Consider the following 12,213-nt stretch of genomic DNA (forward strand, 5'->3'; position numbering starts at 1 on the left):
ACGGAGTCATTTCCGTTTTTTTCCAAGCCCCGTTGAAGTGGCTGGTTCCGTATATGGACCTGTAAAAAAAAAAAAAACGGAACGGAGACGGAACAAAAATACATTCGTGTGCATGAGCCCTTAGTCAAACATGGTCGGTTCGAGTTTTGAACTGAAGGATGTAAACCATGGTGTTTCTGTTCACCAACAGCAAGCAGAGAGCTTGAAAACGTTGAGTGGTTGACTCACACAGTATATTGCAAAGCTTCTCACATCGCGTACAAGAGAAATCAACGGACTCATCTTCTAAGTTATGTTTTATACAAGATTTCACTTATACACAATTCACAGGTTCTTGACGTTTTCCAGTCCGGTCATTTCCTCCTGTTCTTCTGCCTTGATGGGATTTTACCCGCGGTGTTTGCGGGGTGTAGATTTCCTGGAAATCTGGATTTGCCAGCTGTGACTTCTTCTGGACCTAGAAAATTAAAAAACATAAGACACGGGTATGAACAGGCGCAACGTCGGTCATGCTGTCTGACAATCCGACCACTGGGATAACGACAATAGGAGCTCGTGGTCCCCTCCCTTCCATTTGAATGGAGCGGCAGACACACATACATGTCCACTGCTCCAGTCAACTCCATTGGAGTACTAGAGATGGCGCATGGTGGCCCATAGAGCTGAATGGAGCGTCAGAGCACATGCGTGTCCAGCACTTCATTGAAACGGTGAAACACGGGACTTTGTTCTTAGTCAGACCCCCGCAGAACAGATCCCGTGGATGGGGATAATATATTGTAAAGGAACAATCCCTTTAAGTCTGTTTTAAATCCAAGATTTTGTAGTGATTCATTCAATAATAATCATTCATTTAATAAAATATCGGGAGCTTCAAGTTGATAAATTATACAGTTCCGGCTACCTGAAGCCACCACTAGGGGGAGCTAAATTTTACTGAACTCAGAGGAGGCTGTGAATGAATGTTTTTACAGTGAGCCCCCTAGTGGCAACTGTGAGTAAGCACTTTACAATGTAACCACAAGCAAAAGAAAAGCATTTAGTGCCATCCCACTAAGACCAAAAGACCTATATAAGTCCCATACCCTGGCTTTACGGTAGATACACTGCTGCCTGTTTCCCATCTTCTCTGAATAAACACGATGCTCCAAAACCTTTGTCACATGCAGCATCAAGATGCTTCCTTCTTACAACTATCTTCCTTCTGACTATTGAACTGTTATGGCGGCCATGATTGCTTGGATTTTCCATTGTATTAGGCTAGGCATCACTTTCCGCCAAGTGTGTGCATTACAAAATCCCTGCATACTTTACTAAACCCCTAGTTAACATACAACATCTAGTTTGCAGTTCTCTCAGACATAGTGGATGGAGACTAGCTGCTATCCACTGCACACAGAAAGTAGAGGAGAATCTGCTTCCTAACCTTCTCATTCAGAACCAGCCCCGGGATCATGGAGGACATTACAAAGAAGTAACAGAGATGTATTGGTTTGTATGTGTGTGAAGTTACCACTTGTGCTGAGATAGAAACTTGCTATGTAGCTGTGTCATCCCTCTGTCTCACTCCTGCTGCTGCTCACTCCTCCCACCCTCCCCTCTCCATAGACTTATATTGACATGTGTAATATGAGCTGGTCTGTCTCAGAACGAAATGCAAGGAGCTTTAAAAGTGAAAAGCAATTACCAGGGAGGGGAGAGAAAAACAACTGATAACAAGAGAACTAGACTTTTCTCACTGATAAGACTTACTGTAAAGTTTCTTGTTGCAGTCCTTTTACTAATGATTTATGCAAAGTTGTGTGAAAAGTTAGTGACCATTTAAAGAAGAAAAAAAAACACTCAACAGATAATCTTCCAGCATGATCTGGGTTTATACAGGCTGAAAATAATCATTTCATCTTTTCCTCTGGCATAACTAGTTGCAGACCACTGAAGATCTTCAAACGTCCAGCTGGCCCACATATAACTCTGTGAAGATGTTGCTAAACATCTCGGCAGCCGCACGAAAATCACACAGCTCCAGGAGTGGAGAGGAGACTGCAAGAGACAGCTGGAATCGCCATAGAGAGTACAGAGACGGTTCATTACTATCTCTGCCTTTATCATTGTAAGTATGGCGCTAAGTATGGTGTTCCTCCAGTCCTCGGGGATCATCTCATGTCAGCCTCAAGAGAAAGCAGCAATAAAAAAAAATAAAAAAAATTTCATGGTAAAAGTGTCCCTTAAAGATCTCGTGACGTTAAAGGGAACAAAGTATAAAAATATACCAAAAATATATACAAAATAAACATACAAAGAACCAAAAACGGTGCTACCAGCACAGATTACAGCTCCATCCCCACCCTGAGGACTCAAAACTATGCATCCCATATATATAAATGACTGTATCGGAAAGGGGGACACAACTTAAAGGGTTTGTTCGGGTTCATGAAATAGATGACCTATTCTGAGGGTAATTACAGCTTCTTCTTCCATTGACTTGAACAGGAGAAGTAGCTGTAATTACCCTGCACGTCGCGGCGCGCTGGTTAACACTGAAGACGATGCATCGCTCGTACTAGCTCCCCTTCAGACAGCTGATCGGTGGGGGCCTCCTGGCGATCTGATATTCATGATCTACAGGGGTGCACCACCAATGAGGCCTTGTGAGGCGATCGCCTCAGGTAGCACCAGGTAGAGGGCAGCCGAAGGGCCATGGGCTGAAGGGAAGGGGTTAGGTTAAGAAAATGGCATTGGGAAGGGGAGCGCCGATTCAGTTTTTGCCTCAGGCAGCAGAAAGGCTAGGTGCCCCCCTGATGATCTATCAATCATGAACCCTTTTAAAAATGTATTTTAGTGGGGCTTTTTGTGCTTTAAAAAAAAAAAATATATTGAAAAACGTTTTTTGAAAAGGATGATTTAAAAAAAATATTTTCCAGTGATTTCACCCTTCCAAAATTAAAAATACTAATATAAAAAATGTCACAAAAATAAAGCCCAATGTGTCATGAGAAAAAAAAAGCAAAAATTACAAATAATAGAATAAGAAAATATATATATAGCTCTTAAAACCCCATATACCAAAAAAAAAAAAAGCGACCGATCAAAACCAGTAAAATAGTCGAGTCTTGGACCAGTTAAACAAGTGCGGCACTGGACTGATTGCTTTGCTGTTTATCTTTGATTTGGTTTGTTGGGTGACCTTCTAAAAAGGGAATGAAGGAAAGTTATATTTTAACTAGGACTTTAGTAATGTTTGCAGCCATGTCTTCATTGTTTCCTAGGCCTTTGTGCACACATTCCCCCTTAGTTAACCCCTTAGTGACCAGCCTGTTTTGGGCCTCACTGACCAAGCGTTGTGTCTTCCTTTTTTCATCGTCGCGTTCCAAGAGCTATAACTTTTTATTTTTCTGTCTATATAGCTTTATGAGGGTTTGTTTTTTGCCGGACAAGTTTAAGTTTTTAATGGCGCCATTTTGGGGTACACATATCTTTCTGATTAACTTTTATTAACTCTTTCTGGGAGGGAGATGGGAAAAACAGCAATACTGCCACTGCGTTTTTACGTTATAAATTTTATATATCTTTATTCTCTGGGTCAGTACGATTACAGTGATACCAAATACATATAGTTTTTTTTTACATTTTACTACTTTTTTGCAATAAAACCCCTTTTTTTTTTTAAAGAAAAAAGTGTTTTTGCATTGCCGCTTCCCAAGACCCATAACTTTGTTATTTTTCTTTCTATGAAGTTGTGTGAGGGCTTGATTTTTGCGGGACGACTATTTTTTATTGGTATCATTTTGGAGTAAATGGCGCTTTTTGATCACTTGTTATTAAATTTTTTCGGTGACAACTAAGAATAAATTAGCAATTCTGTAGGGTATAATTTACATGATATTTAAAAAACATATGGGGAAGATTTTTATTTTTTTGCAATTTTTTTCATTGAAAACTGTATTTTCAATGGCAAAAAAAAAATAAAAAAAAAATTTTATGGGATTTTTTTAATTGAATAAATTTGTTGTTTTTTTAAACTTTTTTTTACCACTTAATAGTCCCACAAGGGGACGATAACAGACAGCTTTTTGATTGCTTTTAATGGCAATGCTATTCTGACATTGACCAGCAGGCTGCGCCAGAGAAATTACTGAAGGCTGGTCTGGGGCCTACATCAGAGCCCAGGCAGGCTTCACACACATCGGCACCCCGCGATCGCATTTGCGGGGTGCCGATGGGAGACTGCTCCCTCTATCAGCACTTTACATGCGGCGGGCGCCATTGCCAGTGGCAAGTAAAGTGTTAAACAGCCCTGATAGGCACTCCTTCCAGTCCAGGCTGTTAGAGCAGGGCCGTGGCTCTCATGTGAGAGCCAGGTCCCCGCTGCACGGGGGACCCGTGCAGTGCTTAGACTGGTCCGCCGTAAAAAAGCGGCAGCCCAGCCTAAGGCCACTTAGTGACCGCCGTAAAAACACGTATGGGTGATCACTAGGCGGTTAAAGGGGTTGTTTGGGCGCTTAACATTTCTTTAAAAAGGGTCAGAAATGTTATAGACTCCACCCATACGGCATGGCACCCACCTTACCGGTCCACCGCAGCTCCCATTTTGACACTCTACTTCCTGTAGTCTCTTGACACGCAGGAAGTGACCACCGAGCCAATCGCTAGATGAGTGGTCACTGCAATGGACGGTGATTAGCCGAGCAGTCATTTCCTGTGCATCGAGGGAATCGGGAAGGGAGTGATGGGGGACTGGTATAGTCAGTATGAATTATTGTACCCTGCACTTCCGCCCATCTGCCCAGGGCTTTTAATCAGAGCATTATACAGCTGGACTATATATTGCCCTGACATTTTTAAGGTTTAGGCCCAGGAGAGATAAGTCTGATGGTGGCTTCCAACAGATGGGACCTACACTTTGTCACCCGACACAATTTTTATCAAGGGTGTGCACAGAAAGCTTCTTGTTTTCCTATAGTAGTGATGCATTTTACATTTATGCACATGACAGTGTGCTGCTACTTGTAGTCCTTGTTTGCTGTTGCATTGCAGCCATGGTGGCGTGCACCTGAACCCCTTTGCTTAGTCTCATTATTTGATTCTTTTACACCATGAGGAAGCCTCTCTGACAACATCTTCTGGTGTATGGATTATCCAGTAGGATAACATAAGGTATTTCGGAAACGCTTTTGTTACAGAAGTAAAAGACGTATAAGCCGCTGTTCGCTGGAAACATATGTGAGCTTCTCAAGCCCTCGAGATAGCTCCAGCTGTGTCATAAAATATTCATCCCAATAATTATTATTTTCCGTGGTTCTTAGGTTGATCGTTGAAAGACGTCACAGATCCTTTAGGAGACAGCATGGAGAATGGCAGCATATGGACTATGCTGGAGCTCTGCTGCCCATTGTGCAATAATCCCAGTATTCAATAGGGATATACACACGAGAGCATAGCTACAGCTGTCTGTATACACCCTCAGGGCTCACCTTCCCCAGATTGACATCATTGCAAGGACCATGTAGAGGGACCCTGCAATGTACCCCATGTCTATGAACCAGAACAGGATGCTGCTCACAATCTGGGGGACTCAGCACAGCCAAGGTGTTAGACGTTGTAATACTGCATTTCTCCTGTAGTGGCCACTGTAGGGAAAACGCTTGGTCTGTTTTACTGATAAACAGATTAGAGGCTTAGGAGACTGGGAGACTTTCTGTCATGAAATACCTAAAAATGAGAGTGTCTGCATGGCTAACATAGAAACATAGGGGCACATTTATTAAGCCCCTGCACTGACCGTGGATCGGCAAAGTTATGTAGAAGCACTGGCCTGTACATAACTTTGGCGGATCCACCGTTGATTCTAAATATAAGACAGCTTCCTAGCTTTCTTACATTTAGACCATTTTCTACTCCTAAACCAGGCAAAGAAAATTATAAATGAGACGGGTCTGCCGGCCTGTCCCCTTTCCCGCCCATGCTATGCCCCCTTTTTTAGACCTGGCGTGAGCAGGGAAGAAGTCACAGATTCTGCCACAACATGGTGTGCGACTGAATCTGCGCCAGATATACAACAAAACAGTGGCGTATATCTGTTCGTAAATGCCCGCTATAGTTTGCAAGGCTGAAAAAAAAAAAGACATCCGTCCATCCAGCTCAGCCTGCTATCCTGCAAGTTGATTCAGTTGAACCATGAGACCATATCGCTATATGGCGGAAGCAAGTAGTGTCAAGCCGGGAATACAGGGCCAATGATGACAATTCTCATGGCTGACCTTTGACTCTCTTGTGTAGGACTTGGCCCTTCTCTGATCCTGCATTGATCTGCTGGATCATACTGGGAGGCCTCCTGTTGACCTGAAGAACCTGAAGAGGACATTCTCCTGAGAAGACAAATGAATCATATTCTTAGATATTTGTTTAAAGCTTCTTATAGAATCCTGTCTCAGCATGCACTACTAAAACCCAACCCAAATTTACATCCATGGTATAAGCTCTGTTATAGATTTTGTGCTGGGGCCCAGGAACTTCACCTCTGCAGGTGGCTAATAGTTAACAAATGTCTTCCTTACCATTGCCTTCCAGTTAAGGGCCTTCTGTTCAGCATCACAATTCTGTGAAAAATTATAAAGGTATGTGAAGAACATTGAGAGCAGCAGCTAACTGTGGACTGCAATGGTAAGACTAAGTGGGCCACCATTCCAGATTCTGCTTTGGGGTCCCTCAACTATTTGTTGACCTTCCATGTTGTAGAGTCACCACTTTATGTATGGCCAGCTATATACAACAGAGGTGTGGCATGGTGGACTTTAGATCCCCAAGGTGTTAACACCTGGTTAAAGTTGCTACCAATGCTTCCCCTGTAGATATGCCATCGATATGTACAGACTATCATGCATATGCAGAAACCAGAAGAGATGAACATATACCGGTTTGTTGATCACAGTTCTCAGGCATCATGGTTGCTGGTGGCACGTTGTTAGGAATACTCTTCTTTCCCTTGGGCCTCACATATGTCTTGGTATTCAACATGATCTTGTCTTTAGAGGCAATCCGTGTTGGCTTGGTGGGAAATCCGGAATGAGGTGATGTCCAATGAAGTCTGTCGGGATAGGCTCTTTGCATACTGTGAGACTTTGTCAGCTGAAAGAAAGTTTCGCCATAACCATATGTTCTGTAAGAGCAAAACCTGTATGAGTAGGCCATCACAATACCTGACTACCTGGCGCAATGACACGAGTGTGACTGTCCCTGGTCCTGCAAGACCAGGCACAGCCACTCTTCTATTGTCTTTAGCAATGCTTTTGTAGACTTTTCCAGCTTTACCCATCTGTATAACTGTCACGTACGTTCCCGCGACAGGTGGCAGGAGATCGGTGAGACTGTCAACACGTGGTTTGAACTGACATGTTTTTTCGTTTGGATCAAATGACGTTTGTGTTGTTTCTGGTGCTTGCCACCCCTTCTTTCCCCAGGTGTGGCTATTAGGGTCCTTTAACCTTCTCTATTTATAGTTGCTTCTCCCACAATGCTGTGCAGTTTATAGCTTCTGTTTGGACCTTTGGATAGATTGTGGTTGGATCTCGGCTGAGTTCCTGGTGCTTCCATTGCTCCTTTGAAGTTAAGTCTTTCCTTTGCCTTTTGTATTTTGTTTGGGTTCTGTGTGTTGCATTTCCCTATTGTTTGTATTAGGCCTGAAGGAGACTCCTGTTCGTCCTTTCTTTTGGAGGAACAGGTAGTCTCGTCCCTGCCATTAGTACCGGGGTCCTATAGGGCTTGATAGGACTCTAGGTATTCCTGTGTATGGACTCACCTACATTTGGGGTCTGTTCATACTGGTAGTCAGTCAGGATTTTGGTTAGGGTTTTCACTAGGAGGTGTCCATTTTCCTTCCCTAGTTCTCAGGCCTGATTCCCTGTTCCCCTCGCCCTCCTATGCTCGGTGTGGTGGTTCCCTCCCACACTAAAGCGTGAAAATAACATGTCTTATGAGGTCTTCTGAAAGTTGTTTGCATCGAGGCAGCTAATCTTTCATTAGATCAGATTGATCAGTAACCACGCTTTGTGTGCCTTTTATTTAATTTGGAGTTTCCCTTAATTGAAACACATTTTGTCAGTTTGCTTTTGCAAAAGCCATTAAAACAGAGGTTCACTGAGGCTATATCCAGATGAAAATAGGCCATGTGATTGCCATTTTGAAGGCTGTTTTCAGAGCCAAATATTGTCTATGGAGCTGTACACTGAATGGTGACCATCAAAAAATAGGACATGTCCTGTTTTTGGCAGTTTTCACAGCCAGACAGGTTATGTGAACCCACCCTAGCGGGCATGGAGGTGGTGTGAGGGGCATTATTATGGCCACTGTGAGGACATAAATATAAGGTGCACTACGAGGAAATATATACAGGAGGCACTATGGGACCATTATATATACCAAGGGCATTATGGGGGCTATTATAGATACTGTGGCACTGATGTATATGTCCAGGGGGGCACAACAGAGGGGCATTATATATACTCAGGGCACTGGGGGGGCATAATATATACTGAGGGCACTGCAGGGGTTGTGATGTAAAAAAAAATAGCCTAGGAAATGCAACTGTTATGGCCGTTTTTAAAGTCTATTAAAAACAGATGCAAAATGGCAGTTAAAAACGGATACATGGCCACACTGTCAGTTTCAGAGTCTATTCACATGGCCATTTTTTTTTTAACGGCCGGTGAATTATGGCCATAAAAAAAGTAGGTTGTCCTATTTTTGGCAGTTTTCACGGTCAGACAGACCCCAATAAAATTAATGGGCCCGTTCTTAACGGCTGTACAGACAGGAGTGCACCCAATATTCATCTCATCCACTTGAACACACTGAAGGATGTGGGAAAGGAAATGGAAGGAGCTGACGCACCCAGAGTCATGATGTCACATGTGGCACTGGGGGCACTACAGGGGGGTCACTATAGATACTGGGGGCACTGCAGGGTTTGGGATGCTAAAAAAAAAACAATGAAATGTCACCGATCTCCCACCCTTTTCTTCAGAACTGACCTCTCACTGCTCTTCCACCCTCTTCTTCAGTGCATGACCTCTCACTGGTTTTCCACCCTCTTCTTCAGTGCATGACCTCTCACTGGTTTTCCACCCTCTTCTTCAGTGCATGACCTCTCCCTGGTCTCCCACCCTCCTCTTCAGTGCATGACCTCTCCCTGGTCTCCCACCCTCTTCTTCAGTGCATGACCTCTCCTTGGTCTCCCACCCTCTTCTTCAGTGCATGACCTCTCCCTGGTCTACCACCCTCTTCTTCAGTGCATGACCTCTTCCTGGTCTACCACCCTCTTCTTCAGTGCATGACCTCTCACTGGTCTTCCACCCTCTTCTTCAGTGCATGACCTCTCACTGGTCTTCCACCCTCTTCTTCAGTGCATGACCTCTCCCTGGTCTCCCACCCTCTTCTTCAGTGCATGACCTCTCCCTGGTCTCCCACCCTCTTCGTCAGTGCATGACCTCTCCCTGGTCTCCCACCCTCTTCTTCATAGGGACTTCCACACTAGAAGCTCACAATATAAACAACAGCGCAGTTACCTGTGAAGAGGCAGCTTCAAATGAGCGGGACCTTTTTCCCCAGAAGCTTTTTTGGATTTGGAGTTTTTTGGAACTGGCAGAGGCGAGGAGCTTGGTGTCCTCATCTTTCCTTGGAGCTATTGTGGCCAGGCTTTCTGTGCTCACAGCCTTCCTTACAGGTGGAAGAAGTACGATCCTCGGGGTCTCTGGGACATGCAATGAGGGGACGCCATTCTCTTTCTTTAAGATGAATGAAGACTCGGTGCTGGCAACGTTTGAACGTCTCTTGGCCGCAACCAGAGATATGCTTTTCGTTCTAGCAGCAATCTCTTCCAGGGCTTCAGGGCTGAGCGGCAGGACAGAAAGGGAGCATCTCCGATTAAAGGAATTTGGAAACAACTTGGTCGGTGTGCCTTCTTTGGAGGGATAATTAACTGTCTAATAGAAGGACAAGCAAAGAGGTGGGTATTTTGCCATCATCTTGTAATGATAATGCAGGTTTTATGAATAGATGTTGCAGAAACCCCATAGCAAACATAGCAATGGACCTCATTCAGGTGCTGGTTCACACTGGCACTCCTACATCTTTGGACAAGCGGATACAATGCTTATGCCCAGCCCCATTCTTCCTCTTTCTTATAATCGGCACTTGCCCTTCTCTTTCTGTTAGCTAATGATGCATTGTGACAACGTCAGATCATAGTGCGCTCCCAGACCCACTACATCACGGCCATGAAGCTGTGTGCTGCCAGGACTTACGATGAAGAAGACCAGGTGAGTAATACCAGTGCTAGGACTAGGAGCGCTATGCTCACCGCTCCCTGGGCCCTGAAAATAAATCCATTTGTCTTCCAACTGGGCCCCTTTCTGAGTTTGGGCCCCATAGCAGCCGCTTCCCCTGCTTGCCATGGTAGCTACACCCCTTAACACCATATATTACCCAAATAATACCATTTTACAGTACTCAAATAGCAAAGATGTACAATGCCCATCTACTAACACCATGCAGTACCCAAATAATGCTACCATACAGTGATCAAGTAGCAAAATTGTACAATGCCCATCTAATAACACCACGCAGTGACCAAATAATACTGCCGTATGTGATCAAATAGCAACGTTGTACAATGCATATCTAATAACACCATACAGTGCCCAAAAAATACTGCCATACAATAAAGTAGCAAAGTTGTACAATGCCCATCTAATAAATCATTTAGTGCCCAATAATACCGCCACACAGTGCTCAAATAGCAAAGTTGCTCAATGACCAATGACTACTACCACCATGCAGTGCCTAAATAATGCTTCCATATAGTGATTAAATAGTAAAGTTATACAATGCCCAATGAATAAAACCATACAGTTCCCAAATAATGCTGCCAAATGGTGCTAAACAGCGAAGTTATATAGTGTCCAACCAATATACTATTCTGTGCCCAAATAATATCAGCCCCCAGCCCAAATATTCACCCACAGCCTACTTATCGATCTGATGTCACGGCTGAGGATGGGGGAAACCCTCAGCCGTGCGATGCCAGGAGATGTTAAACGCTGCTTGGCCAGGACCACAGGATTAGGGAGCAGGTCACCTCTTATCGCGTCCCTAACCTGACCCTAACTCCTAACCTGCATGGGCCGACCTTTAAGGTAGGAGGACCCATGCGCAGGAACCTCGGATCCCTGACTTACCCTCCGACCGGTCCCTAGGCTAGGAGTCAGGGTAAGACAACCTGTTCCTTCTGGACATGGAGGAACAGGAGTCTCACTGGCCAAGCTGCAAGAAATGGGGAACAAATGCCAGCCCATGTATATGGCAGGTGCTGCATTAGTTCCAGCCACCTGCCACAGCCCTGCTGACTGGATCCGGGTGCAGGCAGCTGAAGTCCACAAATACTCAGCACAAACTCATCCACACACCGGAACCCAGATACATGGCAGCACAGAACATATGGTGAAACAAAAACCAGAACATCACGCAGACTAGCATAACTTAAATCTATGACCACAGTGGTGGCTCTCACAGGTAGATGGAAAACACAGGAGGTTGCTCCAGCTAGCAAGGCTGCAGCAACCTACTGAGCCCTGCCACAGAGAGAACTTATATAGGCCCAAAGGCCACACCCACTGGTCAACCACACCCAGTGCTACACACACACACTGGAAAGGAAGTTAACCCTTCCAGCACCACAGAAGGGAGAACACACATATAGGGGAAGTGCACACAATACATGAAACACAGTGCACACCACACACACACCTAACATGATAGCAGTCAGGTGAGACCGCATGCCAAGGCAGCAAGCTGCCTAGGCTACGCTCAGGCTGCTCAGCTGCCAAATACCAAAACTAGTTGCCTGCGGCAACCACAAGTGAGGCCACAAACCAGCGGCCCTCACCCGTGGCTGAACGCCCATATAAAACCGCAGGCAACCGCATGCGGTCAAGGAGTCACGGTCATGGGCATGGCCGTGACATCTGAGGTGAATGTAGACAGTATATGGCCGTTGGTTTTCCTCCGCACAGTGCTGGTGTAGAGAGATGATCCTTCTAGAGATTACGGGGAAGGTTGGATGTTTAGAAAAGCAACTGTAAGTTTATTTCTCCACAAGCGAATTTAGCAGAGGACACGGGCCACAGGACGCCCTGAACATTTTACGGAGCTGGTAGATGC

At 44.8% G+C, this 12,213-nt stretch overlaps 1 protein-coding gene across 1 annotated transcript in view; it reads right to left on the minus strand.

Moving 5' to 3' along the window:
- Positions 1–305: 305 nt before the first annotated feature.
- Positions 306–12,213, minus strand: part of LOC122945468 (kinesin-like protein KIF19) — a 61,463-nt gene continuing 49,555 nt past the window's right edge. The window contains exons 18-21 of the mRNA XM_044304535.1: positions 9,561–9,977; positions 6,912–7,125; positions 6,258–6,365; positions 306–457 (exon numbers count right to left, since the gene is read on the minus strand). Of these exons, the coding sequence (XP_044160470.1) occupies positions 354–457; positions 6,258–6,365; positions 6,912–7,125; positions 9,561–9,977 (843 nt within the window). The 3' untranslated portion in view covers positions 306–353. The remainder of the gene's footprint in view (positions 458–6,257; positions 6,366–6,911; positions 7,126–9,560; positions 9,978–12,213) is intronic.

The sequence above is a fragment of the Bufo gargarizans genome, chromosome 8, assembly GCF_014858855.1.
Source record: "Bufo gargarizans isolate SCDJY-AF-19 chromosome 8, ASM1485885v1, whole genome shotgun sequence".
NCBI classification, from domain to species: domain Eukaryota; kingdom Metazoa; phylum Chordata; class Amphibia; order Anura; family Bufonidae; genus Bufo; species Bufo gargarizans.